Genomic DNA, 16,283 nt, shown 5'->3' with positions numbered 1-16,283 from the left:
ACTTTTTGATAATGAGATTTTTAAGCAAAAAAATTTTTTTTTGGCAATTTGATACAGTTTAAAAACAGATTGCAACTTTTTTTTCCCTCATTATTATTCTATTTATATTTAACATCATATCCCACTGAAACAGAGTATTTGCCTTTAAACACCCTGGTTTACTTTTTGAAACTGATATTTTTAGATTGGTTTTATGACAAATCAGATGCAGTTTAAAGAGAAAGATTGTTGTAATCCTTTTTCTTCATTATTTTTGCCATTATTTGACTCTCAGCAAAAAACAAACTGTCAAATTGTGATTGAATTAAAGTTGAATATCCAGATTAATCACATTCTTCCATTCTCTTAAGACATCATCTATGAGAAACTAAAAAGAGTTGGAGATAACACAATATTCTTGTTTCACAACTTCTGGTTATTGTTTATTTCATCTTGATTATCAAAGCCTAAATACAAAATTGTTATTATTTCATTATAAAGACTTTGTATGGGGTTGTATTAGATGTTTGGTGTACTTCCATTTCAATCTTAACAACCCTTTCACAAGTGCAAACATATGTGTATGGAATTTCCCATATGGATAAACACATATATATACAGTGCTCCCTCAATTAATGTTGTCATTGATTAATTGATATTTTGGTTTATGATGTGCCTTTCATAGGAGCCCATGCATTTGATTAACAATATTGGTAAAATAACATCCCTAATTCACAAAGGGGGTTCAAATGGTGACAAATAATTATAGGCCTGTTAGAACAAATAATTAGACTCCATGACCATCAGAGCAAGTCATGGGGTTTTAAATTTTGTTCCGGGGAAAATAATGGAGTCACTGGTTAAAGAGGTGATATAGGATCACCTAGACAAGACAGCAGTAATAGCTCAGACACAGCATGGGTTTGTTAGACAAGGGGAAGTCTTGTCTGACCAATTTGATTGGATACTATGATGTGGTCACAGAGGAACTGGATGCAAAAAATAATTTTGATATCATATACTTAGATTTCAGGAAAGCTTTTGATACTGTTGCACATGGAAGACTGCTGTACAAATTGGAGCAGTATGGCATTAAGGACAAATTACTGCAATGGATAAAGGGAAGGTCAAGTGGGAGATGGCAGAGAGTGCTAATAAATGGACACTGCTCTATGTGGACTAATGATATTAGCGGAGTATCCCAGGGTTCGGTGCTGGGCCCATTGTTGTTTTGTGTATTTATCAATAATATTGATGAAGGTATATCAGGTTTAATGTCCAGGTTTGCAGATGATACAAAGATTGGCAGGTTTGTTAATGACAGTATGCTACTGCCACAGGATCTAGAAAAGTTAGGCAGATGGGCTCAGAGGTGGCAAATGGAGTTTAACATTGACAAATGCAAAGTACTCCATATGAGTAGCAGTAACCCAAGAGAAATGTACAACTGTGTAGTACTACACTCAGAGAAGTGGAGAATGAAAAAGACCTGGGGGTAATTGTGCAGTCAGATATGAAGCTCTCTGAGTAGTACAGACGGGTGTCAGGGCAGGTCATGGAGTTTTGTTAATGATATATTGGAATTTTTCTAGCAGAGACAGGGAGGTGATTATCCCTTTGTATAAGGCAATGGTCAGGCCACACCTTGGGTACTGTATACCGGTCTGGAGGCCTCATTTTAGGATTGGTTTGGTTTGGTTTGTATTGAGGTTTAATGGCGCATGGACTACGCGGGTCATAATGCGCCAGTTTATACGGTGTGATGTGTTTCAGGGGTGTTTACTTTCGATTTCAATTGTTCATTTTAACCTGATTTATACGTTCTTGTGTTAGTCTGTTGCTTATATTCACTTCCTTAGAGGAGGTGGTATAAATTGATAGCTTTAAGAAAGTTGAAAACATCTGTGCAGTCATGTTTATTTTTCAAGAGATCTGTTAGTGTAATGGCGTCATGTGTCTCATATATATCTTTGAAGACTTGTTTACGTTCATTTGTATATGTAGGACAGTCTATTAATATGTGTTTTACTGATTGAACGGTGTCACAAGTCTGGCATCGTGGTGGTTCCTCTGCTCGCAACAAAAATGAGTGCGTAAGATGGGTATGGCCGATTCTTAGCCTGGTGAGTGCTGTTTCCTCTTTTCTCAACCTTCGACTGCTAGAAATCCAGTTTTCAATATTCGGCTTTATTTGGTATAATTTGTTTGCAGTTTGCTGATTCCAGATTTCTTGCCATTTCAACTGGCAAATACGCCATATCGTAGGCTTGTAATTGGAATACGGGACTGATATATCCTCTCCGATCTGTAGTACGGGTTCTTTGGCTGACTTGTCTGTTGCTTCGTTTCCCGCAATCCCTGAATGTCCTGGGATCCAGCAGAAAAAAGTATCCTGTTCATTTCTGGCGTAGTCAGTTAGTATTTGCCGTATGTGCCAAAGGATTGGGTGTTTGGATGTACCTATGTTTTGCATGGATTGTAAGGAACTCAAGGAATCTGTATGTATTACACTTCTCGTATAATGCTTATCTTGTACATGAGTTAAGGCTATTTTTATTGCGTATAATTCTGCTGTGTATACACTGCACTCTTTCGGTAGCTGTTGTGTTAAAGTTATATCTGGGAATACAGCTGCTGCTCCCACTAAAGTGTCTGTTTTTGAACCATCTGTGTATATTGGAATATAGTCAGGAAATTGAATTCTGTGCTCTGCATGTAACTGTTGGAAGATTGTTGAAGGTATCGCTTTTTTATTCCATTTCTGAAAGGAGAAGTCGCATATCGGGATATGCGAATCCCATGGTGGAGGAGTATGAACTGGCATGTGTGCTATTTTGTCTATATTAAGGTTATGTACTGCCAAAAAGTCTTGCATTCTAATTCCCAGGGGTCGGTTTGCTTGTTGGCGATTCTGATATATGTTTCTGCATCGTGGATCAAAGAGGGTCTCCCAAGTAGGGTGTCCATGCATAGATTTTATTTTAAATGTATAATACAATGCGAGTTGCTGTCGCCTAAGAGTTAAAGGTGGTTCGTTGGCTTCAGCATAGAGACTATATATGGGAGAGGTACAATAAGCGCCAGTAGCTATACGCAGTGCATTGTGATGAACTGGATCCAGCCATTTCAGAGCTGTTTTCCGTGCTGAATCGTAAACTGGGGCTCTAGTCCAATTTTGATCTAATTAGTGCTTTGTATAGGTTTAGTAAGGAATATCTGTCTGCTCCCCATGCTGTTGATGAAAGGATTTTAAGTATGTTCATGTGTTTTGTACAGCTTTTACGCAGCTCTCGAATATGCTCCACGAATGTGAGTTTCTTATCTAAGATTAGTCCGAGAAATTTTGCCTTCGGCTGCGTTGGTATATTTTTGCCTTCTAATTTTAGTTCAGGATCAGGATGGAGATTTCTTTTGCGACAAAAATGTACACATTGTTTTTTGTGTTGACAGTCTGAAACCGTTATCTAGTGCCCACTTACTTATATTGTTGATTGCGCATTGCAATTGTCTCTCGATAGTTCTCATGTTCTGTGCCTGACTAGAGATACTAAAGTCATCAACGTAAAGTGCATGTGAAACCAAAGGAGGGAGTTGATTTGTGATAAAATTAATCTTTATGGCAAACAAAGTGGCACTCAAGACTGAGCCCTGTGGAACGCCTTCTTCTTGTTGGTAGATTTTAGAGAAAGAAGTTTGTACTTTGACTTGGAAGGTTCTGTTCATAAGGAAGTTCTGGATAAACACAGGGAGATTGCCTCTCAGTCCAGCATGGTGCATATCTCGCAGGATCCCATATCTCCAAGTGGTATCGTAAGTTTTTCGATGTCAAAAAATACTGTAACCATATGTTGTGATCTGATAAATGCATTTCTGATGATGGCTTCTATCCTGACTAGGTGGTCCAGAGTAGATTTATGAATTCTAAAACCACATTGCGTGTTTGTGTAGATGTTATTTCCCTCTAGATACCAAATCAGTCTTTTGTTTATCATTTTTTGTAATAATTTTCCCAAACAGCTGGTGAGGGCTATTGGTCGATAGTTGCATGGATTTGTCAGGTCTTTGTCAGGTTTCGGGAAAGCTAGTACTATTGCATAGCACCATGTGTTTGGAAATACATTTTCTTGGAATATTCTGTTATACAGTTTCAATAAATTTTCTAATTCAGTCTTTTTAAGGTGCTTGATCATGTCGTAATGTATATCGTCTGGGCCTACTGCACTTGGCCTGGCTGTGAACAAAACTTCGTGTAGTTCGTTTATTGTGAATGGTTGATTGTAGCGTTCATTACCTTTTGATTTAAATTTGATCTTATGCTTTTCTGCTTTTTCTTTTTGGATCAGAAATTCCGGATGGTATGAATCTTTCGCTGATACTTTTGCGAAGGTCTCGCCTAATGTGTTTGCAATAACGGTAGGTTCAGTCAAACTAATTCCATTGCAGATCAGTATTGGTGATGGCCTATTTCTATATTTACCTGTCATTTTTCTTATTTTATTCCAGACTATATGTGCATTTGTTTTTTTGTTTATTGTAGATGTGAATTTTATCCATGCTGCTTTTCGACTCTGCTTCCTGGTAAATTGCGCTATGGCATGCATTCTTTTGAACTGAATCAGATTTTCTGTTGTGGGATACCTGCGAAAACGGTTCCATGCCCTATTCTGTTGTTTTCTTGTTTCAGTGCAGTCATCATTCCACCATGTTTTCGGACGGTTTGGAAAACGTGATGAAGTCTTAGGGATTGTTAGCTTGCCTACGTTTTGTATGGTTTCTGTGACATGTGCTAGTGCAACAACTACTGTTTCCTGCTCAATGATATTGGTGTTGAAAACTGCTTTCCTCCTGAATGCTTCCCAATTAGCTTTTTCTATTTTCCAACGAGGAGTCCTGCTGGTATGATATGGATATTCACTGACCAGTGTGGCAATTACTGGATAATGATCACTCCCAAGAGGATCCTCAAAAACTTCCCAATTAAATGCTGTGTAAAGTGTAGGGGTACATATGGTAAGATCTATAGCTGTGGTGGTCCGAGTTGGAAAATGGAAGTAAGTGTGGTTACCCCTGTTAAGAAGTAAAAGGTTATGATTATCTAGCAGTTGTTCAATGATGCATCCTCTTCTGTTGTAGTCGGAGCATCCCCACAAAGGGGATGCCCATTTATGTCCATTCATATCTCCCATCAGACAAATTGGGGGTGGTAGTTGTTGTAGTAATGCGTCTAGGTCTTCATAAGAGACATCATCTCCTGGTGGAATGTATAATGAACATATGGTTAATAGGGACCTTGCTATTGTACGAATTGCTACCGCTTCTAATGGGCTATTTAAATGCACCTGTTGTGTTGGTATTCTGTCATTTACTAATATAGCAACTCCTCCATGTGTTATACTTTGAGTTATTCGGTCTCTTCTGTACATTGAGTAGTTCCTGATATTCAGGGTATCTTGTTGTTTGAGGTACGTTTCCTGGAGACATATACAGATTGGCGTGTAATGGGTGATCAGATACTGTACGTCGTCAAAATTAGTACGTAATCCACGACAATTCCACTGGATAATTTTATCCATTATTTATATTTGCTCAGCCCCTCGAGCTGTTTTCGTTGGGTGACTGTCTTTTGTTTTTCTGTCCTTACTCTATCTCTTTTGGGAAATACCGGTTTTCTGGTATCCTTATCTTCTTCTAATTCTTCGGCATGGATTTCCAACGTATCGTCATCTATCTTTCCCGTTTTCTCAAATTCCATACATTCTGAGTTAGGTTCGTGATTTTGTGGTCTGCTATTACTCTTACACTGTTGCAAGGTTGGAGAATCCGAGGGGATTGAGATGGGTGCGTTTACTGTTTTCTCGTGTTTATCTTGTTGCTTTGCTTGGAGTAAGTGTTTGACTTGTGGAGAAAAAGATTCATTTGGAGGAACTGAGATTTCAGTTTGACATTCCACTGATTTAAATTTAGTTGTTACTTGTGCGTACGTTGGTCTATTGGTTATGGTTGGCTGGACCATTTTTCTTGCTTCTTGGTATGTAATATTGTGCTCTGTTTTGTATTTCTGTATTTCTTTTTCTTTTTTCCATCTATCACATGCTCTGGAGTATGCGGGATGTTCTCCTTTACAATTTGGACACTTTGGGGCTGTAGCTGGGCAGTCATCAATCTGATGTTCTTTGGATCCACATTTAGCGCATGTCGGTGTGTTTCTACATGCTGTTTGCGAGTGTCCAAATTGTTGACACTTGAAACAGTGCAAAGGATTTGGAATATATACTTTTACTTGGCAGTTCAAATATCCTGCTTTTACAGTGCATGGGACTTTTGGTGTGTTAAATGTCAGGATTAAGGTTTTGGTAGGTATTACATTTCCATCTCTCCGAATAGAAATCCGTCTTACATTTGTCACTCCTTGATTTTGGAGTTCTTTGCTGATTTCCTCTTCAGTAACGTGTAAGAGATCCCATTCGGAGATTACTCCCCGGGAAGAGTTTAAAGTGTTATGGGGGGTGACCACTACTGGTATACCTCCAAAGTTTGATACATTCAGTAGCTTTTCTGAATGTCTAGTACTAGACGTTTCAACTAATAAATCCCCAGATCGGAGTCGCCTGACCGTTTTTGGTGTTCCGGCTAGTCCTTCCAAGACTTTTTGGATGAAAAATGGGGATTTCTTTCCTAATGTCTCCTCTCCAGTGGAGTGGATGATTAGGAACAAAGGAGTCGGTGATGGTTTGGAGCCGTCTGTTCTTTGCCTTTTGGCAGTATTTTCTGGTTCTTCATCAAGCCGATTTGGTGGGATCTTTTCTGAAGTCCCTTGGGAAGTAGTGACTTTACTACTCATGATTTGCTCTTTTAGCCCTGGGAGCATACCTTCCAACTCCCAGGTTTCCAGCCCCACCACGAGGAGGCAAGAGCGGTGCCACCAAGTGACCAAGCAGCTGCTATAAGTTAGTAGGGTTGGTGGTTAGTTTGAGATAAGAGAAAAAAGAAAGGTGACTTTCCTTTCTGTTAGTTTGCTAGATCCTTTTAGCAAAACTTACTTATGAAGTACTAAAAAAATTAAGATCGCTATAAATATAATAAACTAAGTATAATTGAGAAGCGCACTCTAGAATCACTTTAAATCACTTGATCACTTGGAAAACGCTTGGCACTCGGGGCCTCATTTTAGGAAGGATGTAGAGTTGCTAAAATGAGTACAGAGATGGGAAACAAGATTGACGAGAGGAACAAAGGGGTGTGTGCTTAAGAAGAAAGGCTTAAGTTCTGCAAGTTTTGGCATCTGGAGACTAGGCACCTGCAAGGTGATCTGATCAAGGTGTATAAGGCCTTGAATTGTTTGAGCAGGCTCAATGCTGATGGGATACTTCCCCATGCTCAGATTAAGAACATGAGAGGGCAGAGATTCAAATTGAGGAAAGACAATTGTAGAAAAGATGTGCGGAAGTTTGCCTTTAGCCAGTGAGTAATTGATTGCTGGAACACTTCCATCTGTTGTTGTGGAAGTTGATAGCTTAAATAAATTTAAGACTGAACTAGACAAACCTTTGGAGTGAACAGATGGGTGAAAAGGGAAGGGTTTTTTTTGGCTGATGCTATATAAGCTTGCTTTCTTGCATCATATGCCTCAACTAATGCTAATGCTAATATTTGGGAGTCATTTTCAGATATGGAAAGCATCATATAATCAAAGAGCTCAAAAGTCACACACATTTAGTCAATCAAAGAGCAATAAAGTCATATTTTTGCACTTATCAGCACTTGGAATCCATCACTCTTTTTTATAGTCTGCTTTTGCAGTGCAAACATCTCTCTGTGATTTTTGTAACTTTGTTGTGATTTTACTAAATTGCATCAATAGCCACAGCCCCAAAAGTGAGAAAGGAAAAGAAAAGCAGAAAATCAATTTCTCTGCAAATGAAGCAAAAAATTATATTGAATATGGCTTCAGGCAATCTACAATTTCAGTATTCATTAAACAAAAGGTTGTTATATCAGGTTTTAAAGGGAAGCAATTAATCACAGAAATGAAAGAAAATATTACTAATTTTTCCATTTCTACTAATAATACTTTTTTGATATCTTTCTTCTAGTCACAAACTGTATTTGAATCTGGACCTTTTCAAATGATGAGTTATGAGCATTGAGGTCACTACACAGTTACAAGAGAACACTTTACAGATACAAATGATGTACATTACTTTTAGTAAAGCAATGTTAAGATATTTGTAAGATACTTCACCTTAATGAACAATTAAGATGAGAAGCAGGAACCAGGCAGGAACATTAGCAATCTTGAAAGGTGTGTTAGTTTTATTGTAATAAGAAACATCATCATCATCTTCATCATTTAAGCTATTCATGTTTTCAAAAATTCACTGAATATGGATTCTCTTTCAATAATGATCCTTTTAATGGTTTTCTGTGTCTCTACTATTTTATCTGAATATTAACTCATTTTAATCAATTGTTTTGTAAACATTCTGCATTCATTCTACTGCTCCCAACTATGTTTGTACAAGATATAATATAAATAACTATATGTTGTAATTCAACAAAATATGAATTTTATATAATAGGTTTTCTTCTAAAACTAAACTACCATTCAAGGATCATCCAAAAAATGGTCATTGAATTTAACCTATTAGAGGTTAAATTAAGTGTCCACATAGAATTTTCTGAATATTTTAAAGAATTAAATTGTGTAGTAAATTAAAAAAACAAGAAAAGTCATACCTCTGCATTTTTTAAGGATTTTAACAGAATGTGTACAGTTTCTTCATATGATCTTCCTGTCATTCTGCCAAGCTGTTCATACATAGTTCCAATACAACTTATGGCTGCCCTGAGAGGAAAAAAATGAACGCCTTGCATTACATAATTACAAAAAAAAAAAAATAATAATAATAATAAATAAATAAAAAATACACGTAGACTTTTTACTATAATAAAAAAAAATTTTTTTTTTTTTTCATTATCATAAGCAAACACACAGCATATGTCAGAACAAAGTTACTTTTCAAGAAGAAAAGTGTATAGAAACTTCTTTGTATCTTTGGGGGGAAGGGAGGGAACAAAAGTTTATAGTAACATGGGAAAAAAATAACATCCACAGCATTCTACAGACTTTCCATCTGTGGCATATACACACTCTCCACTATTGTGAAAACATAGCAGAATAAGTGCACTGTATGTTACAGATTACATTAAACATTACTGTAGCTTATCTTGTTAAGTTGTTAAAGTCACAGCAGTTTATTAAAAATTCTTTCTACACATGCTTGAGCATATAGCTCTTAATCTACTTTGTTCCAAAAGACTGGGCACATTCTATTTCATTTAAAAGTTAAACATCCCTTACTTTACACAAGGGATGGCCAACCTTTTTTTTTTGGTTCCAACAATACATTAAATCAGTACTTCAAATAGGCCTCTGGGGTTGGAGGCGCCTCCGTAGCCAGGTGGGAAGGAGCAGCAGTGCGTAGCACACGCTTCTTGATTAGACCAGGGTTCGAGCCCGTCACCACCAAATACGGAGGATGCGGAAAGGTTAAGGAATGACCACCGCATATCCTGGAGCAATATGGCCTTAGTTGCTAATGCTCCTAAAAACCAAACAACAACAACAACAACAACTGGGGTTGGAAATGTTCTGATTCATAATAACTGCAATAACTGCAATGTAATACACCAACTGTATAACTGAAACTTTATTAAAATAGAAATAATATGATACAATAAAATACAATAAAAGTAATAAGATGATAAATAAAATATAAATAATTGCTATTGTGTAATTGCTATTCTTTATATTTTATTTATTATCTTATTGCTTTTATTGTACAATCAGTGTATTTTATTTTATCATTTTAATTTGATCTGGTCTTATATCATATTATTTCTATTTTTATAAAGTTTCAGTTATACGGCTGGTGTATTACATTGCAGTTATTATGTATCATGAAATCAGTAAATGAGGCAGATTTTTTTTTTTAAATAAAAAAACCTGCCTGGTAAATACTGCTTTGGGCAGTTGTATCACTGACTGGATATCGTATCCGAATAGCTCAACATGATGGGTCAACCCAGAAGGAAGGGTAGGGAATTACATCAAGTTTTTTCATAGCATCTGAGAAAGCCACCCTTCTCACAGTCATTCCTGGAGAGTTTCTAAAAGCCAGCACCATTCAACACAACTTAAGTGTCAACATTAACAGAAACACTGTTCCCATTCCGGAACTGCCATATTTTCAACCTAAGATAACTTCTCGAGGGATACCTATGACCTTACAGACACCCATCACCCCAGTATATAACCTTCCCCCCCACACACATCTAGAGTTACCCCTAATGGCACAAGGAGGTTGCAAAGAATATTCAAGGCAGACCTTCCAGACAGTTAACAGCAAGCCAACTGAACCAAGCCCCAACCATTTAATCCCTTGTTATCTTACCTAGTTCACTGTGTATTAAGAACACATGCTAGAGTCAATCAACATAGTACAGCTTTCTATCAGGGCCTTAATGTTGATCACAGGCTATCTTATTCCAGAAAAAGTAATTGTTGAGAGTACAGAGTTCACACAGACACAGACCAATCACAATCTTCTTCTATCTTTGTAGTGACAATCGATGTTATTAAAACAGTAATAAAGTAGGGAGGTAAGATTACATACAGTAATCTTACCTCCCTACCTTATTACTTTTTTAATAACATTCTCTATTCAAGCATCCTACGTATATAGTTTTTTTATGTATAAAGATATAGTTTATTTATTATTTGGCTTGTACCTCTAAGAGTGGCACTGCTGTTCAATAATTATTCTTACTCCTAAATCCACATATCGAAGAAAAATCGCTATGTTGATTTAGCCATTTTTTATAACTTTTATATTACAGCTAGGCCTCGCATAATGCGAGTTTGATTAATGCATTTTTCAGTTACCGCTATTTGAAAAAAATTATACCACTTTTCACTTTACACAATGCAAATTTCCAGTTAACACGATTTTTTTAAATTTTTTTATGTGATAGTTGAAAAAGATTTGAATTGTGAGTTAAGTTTACTGCGCATCAGACGGGCAATAAACGGTCACTATTCTTGGGAGGAAAATGAACTGAATGAAAGTGATATAGAAACAAAGTGTCCGGGGAGAATGGGACCATTACAGAATTGGATGAGCAGTTATGGATGTTAAGAAAGCAGCCAGGAATAGGGTTTTAGGAGTAGAATAAAACTCGTTGTTTGAGTGCACCTGTATGAATTTCATGGATGGCCAGTTCAATAGGCACGACTAAGGGAAGTAAGTGGAGAGGGATTGCTTGCAAGAATGTTCTAGAAACTAGAGAACATTATACTATCCTCATCTACGAACGTAAGGACATCCAATGAGAAAGGGGTCTAGGAAAGTAGAAGGCCAGCAACCGAATTAGAAGGAGGATGCTGTAGTAGGAGGGAGGTGATTGGCCAGAGAGTAAAGTTGAAAGGAACAATGAAAAGGGCGTGAAAATAAGGCAACAGGAGGAGAGTTTTTTGCTGGAAGAAGACAGAGTGTGGTCCTGGCAAAGTTCAGAAGTCGGAGGGAAAGTGCAGGAAAGTTAGAAATGATGCTATGTAAAGTGGGGTTAACTTTGGGAAAGGAGTGTGAATGGTAAACGCAGTACTGAGAAGCTGAGTAAGGAAGACAACAAAGAGGAAAGGACGAAATAAATGGAATGAGGCAATGAAAAGCTTGAGCGATTTTTCTTATGCAAGGAGAGGTAATTCGAGGAAAGGAAAGGCCAAACCAGTATTAAGCAGCAACCACAAAGAAAGCAGCAGATCATAGGAGTCCTGAAGGAGAGAACCTTATCAAGATAGCGAAAGGAAGGTATAGTAAAGACAGCGAATGCAAGTCTTCTTTTTTTGTTGATTATAGAAAGATTAAAATATGAGAAAGACTGAGGGCCACATCTAATTTGTACCAGGCGAAGTAATACGTCAAATATAACTAACAGAATAAAAGCAAGGAACTGATCTTGTAAACTAATAGTAGAGAGAAATAATAAAGAACATGTAAGCCCTCTATGAGTTAATGGCATTAATAAGATGAAAGTTTGTAATTCTGAATCTCGACAAGAGAATTTTAGAGACAGTGAGTATGTTATGTCACCATAGTATTGGAGGTTTAAGAATATACAGATATGTACAGGTATCTTAGGTATCGTTCATATGTATAAAGACACTGAAAAGGATTGTGTTACCAAAACCAATATCTTGTATTTGTAAGGCAATTAGGGCCATATATACATACAGTCAGTCCTCGTATAACATGTGTTTACACTACACGAATTCGATCATACACGATTTATAAATAGGGAAACTATATCGTATATAACACGAACCGAATTCGCTTATGCACGATTCGCCTTTGTGTTTACAAGAAATGGCAGTCGAACATGGAATCACCCCAACTGAATGCAACACGATAGGAATGAAGAGAAGATTCTGAAAATGTATTTATGTTTTTTATATCAGTGAAGGGGAAACACATTTCACCATAATAACGTAAAAACCCACACAATTCCAGCTATCGGTAAATGCAATTGATCGAGTTTACTACCAGTTTATAACAGATTCCACTAGCAGAAACGCAACTGGAAATTGTTTTTATTGTTTTATGGTAGTAATCCCCAGAAATGTGCTTTAGTAAAATGTGAGCTAGTGAGGTGTTCATAGTGTGTCTCTGCCTTTACGGTGGTGTTTATTTAGTTGCTACACGCACGCAGCTTTGTTTATGTGTATCAAGCGTGCCTCCTCATTTTGTAATTGTGCTTTATTCCCTAAAAATGAGTAAAATACTTAAAAGGTGTGAAAAGGAAGTGTCCTGGTGAAGTGTCCTACATATTCAGATAGAAAAAGAAAAGCAATATTGATAAACAGAGGCGGACTGGATCAAATTCTTACCGGGGAAAATTTGTAGTCGCCTCATACTAGCGTTTATGGCCAAAATCAAACCAGCCTCCGGCCCACTGGGGTTTCCCCAGTAAGGCTTATGGCCAGTTCGCCTCTGTCAATAGAGAAAAAATATGAAATTGTGAAATGCTTTGAGCGAAATGAAAGACCATGTGATATTGCATGTGCCACAGGCCTAAATGAGGCAACGTCGAGAATTACAAAGAATGCAGAGAAAATAAAAACAACTTTCATAGCAGGAACAACTCAAAGTGTAATTAAAATCCATTAGACTAAGACACAAAGAATTGGAAGAGATGGAATGGCTATCATCTGTTTGGATAGAAAATCAAACAAAAAACAAGTTTGCTTACAATAGAAGCAAAAGCAGTAGCAATATTTTATTATGTAATAGTCGTAATAAAATACTTACGTATTTTATTACGATTATTTATTGTGTTTGGTATTTTTCCCATAGGGCCTGTTTATATTGCACGAGGGTTTCTAGGAACACAACTATCGTGCTATACTAGGGCTGACTGTACATGTATTTTTGATAGCATTCCAAGGTGTAGAGATCTTGAGAGGATCTGTGTTTCCAGAACCATATGTTTGTATTGTAAATCACTAAGGCTAAAGAAAGCAAGCTTATGCAGCATCAGCAAAAAAAAAAAAAAAAAACCTCCTCCCATTTCAACCATCCATTCATTTCAAATGCTTGTCGAACTCAGCCTTAAATTTATTTAAGCTATCAAACTTCCACAACAAGAGATTGAAGTCTGTTCCAGCAATCAACTACTCACTGGCTAAAGGCAAATTGCCAAACATTTATTCTACAACTGTCTCTTTCCTCAGTTAGAATCTATGCCCCCTCAGATTCATAATTATTATTAGCATTAGCATTTGAGCATTAATAGAGGCATATGATGCAAGAAAGCAAGCTTATGCAGCATCAGACAAAAAAAAGAAAAAAAAAAAAAAACGCTCCCATTTCACCCCTCCGTTCGTTCCAAATACCTGTCCAGCCCAGCCTTAAATTTATTTAGGCAATCAACTTCCACAACAAAAGATGAAAGTCTGTTCCACCAATCAACCACCCGCTGGCTAAAGGCAAACTTCCGCACATCTATCCTACAACTGTCTATTACAAAGGATGATAAAAAAGAAAAATGTTTATAACAACTACCAGTAAGGTTCTAAAGCAGACTGAGTATATTAAAGAGGCACGCAATTTTGCCACAGACTCAGTCCCTAATGCTGATGCTTATAAGCTTGCTTTCTTGCATTTGCCACTACTAATACTAGTACCAAGTTCACTTTGGCACACCAAAGAGATTTAATCACATATAGAACATGGTGACAAGAGCTAGGAGATAAAGAAATTTCTTCGGTTTGATTTCAGCTGCAGGTACTTGAGAATCACCAAAATATGTGAACATATGGTCTGATAAAAATCATCATGTAAGAACTGTATGTTGATCTAAGACAGGAGGGTGAGCAACCTATGGCATAGGTGCCAAATGCAGCACCTAAGATTTCCTGGAATGGTATTATGAGATTATTTCAATTATAACATCAGGATTAAAGTTATTACAAAAGGTAGCTATGCTTCTGTTCCACTTACATTTCAAACTAAAGCTTCCTAAAGGCATTTCGAGCCATCCAACTCATGCTGTGTGCATCAATTTTATTTTAAATAATAAAATTTAATATAATAAATCTACCATATATAAAAGATTTACATATACAGTGGATTCCGGTTATTTGGGCCACCGGTTAATCGGGGCAGCCGTTTATTTGGGGCAAATCTTAAAAAACAGAACCCAATCGAGAAAATAGCCAGGGTTTACTTCGCTTAATTGGGACAACATGCCGTTTAATCGGGGCAGGAGACTGCAGCACTGGAGATTACTCTACAATTGTGTCTGACCGTACCACGTGGTTCGGTCGGATTTCTGGAGGTCACAACCATAAAACAATATAAACAATTAGCGGTCACCTGTTTATTGGGATTTTCTGTTAGTGCAATCTATCATAAACAGATAGCAAACTTGATTTTATTGAATTTGCGATAATACCGACAGCTGGAATTCTGTGGGTGAAATGGTGAAATGTGTTTACACTTCCATGGAATCTCCAATCATATAAAAAAAATCAGAATCTTCTCTTCATTCCTATTTTTAAAGCTTCGTAACTTGTTACTCCGTTCTCATTTGCGTGTATCGTGTTACTTGCAATTTGTGTGTGCCGTGGTCTTTGTTATTGATTGCTTATCTTTTTACTGCTTTAAGTTTTAACCCCTACCCACAAATGTCAGCGAACAGAAATGTCAACTAGTTAGTATGTACATATTACAGTATGTATTAATTATTCCGATTATCACGTATATTCTTCCGATTTTCATGTATCATTTAATTTTTAATTGGTAAGGTAATAAAGGGTAAATTTGTGTTTAATATATCTTTACTTTTATAGCCTTTGGATAATATTGAAAATTGAAACCATCCTATGCGAGAACAAATTATGGATACTACAACTTCTACAACAGGACTGCAAGATCAATGAACAAAGCAAATATTGAGATATTTGATACCCCCGGACACTTCAAGAGGCAACTGAAATTGCTAACCTCATCTGGTACCTGACTTAAAATGGACTCTTCTTTTAAGTTCTAAGACTCTGATTGTGTAATGTGTGTGAAGAAATACCAGTGCTCTGCCTGTTCACTTAAATAGGACGGATGAGTCCTACTTTTATTTATTTAGTTTAATTTATCTGTACATTTACTTTTTTCTTTACTTTGGGAAATGTATACTCCAAGCTTCTGCTTTGAAGCTATGTAATAATTCTTTGTAGCTGCACCCTCAGGCACGTTGTTTGCTGTTTTGTGGCTGTTAATAATAATAATAATAATAATAATCCCATATTCCTCCTATTTTCGCTAATTAGAATCACTGTTTAATAGAATTAAAATTTAATTCACAAACGTGATCACAATGACCGCCACTTACTACACAATGTATAGTGAACCGTACTTTACTATGGTGACTCCATAGTAACGTGATTTGATTGTACAGTGAACCAATTGTAAAGCGGGGTTCCATTGTAACGTGAAACTTCGGATAATTGGGGCAGCCGTTAATCGGGCCAAAATGCACTAGTCCCAATGTGTCCCGAATAACCGGAATCAACTGTATTATAATAATCTAACACACAGATTCTCTCCACCCCTCCTCCTAATTTCAAAAATTCACCTCTGAACATCAGAGATAACTGATTAAAACCAGCATAAACTAAATATTCTTATATTTAGTAAAATTTATGCAGAGTTTTATACTTTTATAGAGAAAAAGAAAATCTATAATAATTA

At 36.8% G+C, this 16,283-nt stretch overlaps 1 protein-coding gene across 1 annotated transcript in view; it reads right to left on the bottom strand.

Moving 5' to 3' along the window:
- LOC150084004 (HEAT repeat-containing protein 5B) overlaps positions 1-16,283 on the bottom strand; it is a 406,846-nt gene that overhangs the window by 328,012 nt on the left and 62,551 nt on the right. Inside the window, exon 4 of the mRNA XM_090375841.1 lies at positions 8,716-8,824. Within this exon, the coding sequence (XP_090231967.1) occupies positions 8,716-8,824 (109 nt within the window). The remainder of the gene's footprint in view (positions 1-8,715; positions 8,825-16,283) is intronic.

The sequence above is a fragment of the Mastigoproctus giganteus genome, chromosome 6 (assembly GCF_048544385.1).
Source record: "Mastigoproctus giganteus isolate SK-2022 chromosome 6, ASM4854438v1, whole genome shotgun sequence".
NCBI lineage: Eukaryota > Metazoa > Arthropoda > Arachnida > Uropygi > Thelyphonidae > Mastigoproctus > Mastigoproctus giganteus.
Note: the sequence above shows the minus strand (reverse complement) of the source record. Positions and strands in the feature narration are given on the sequence as shown.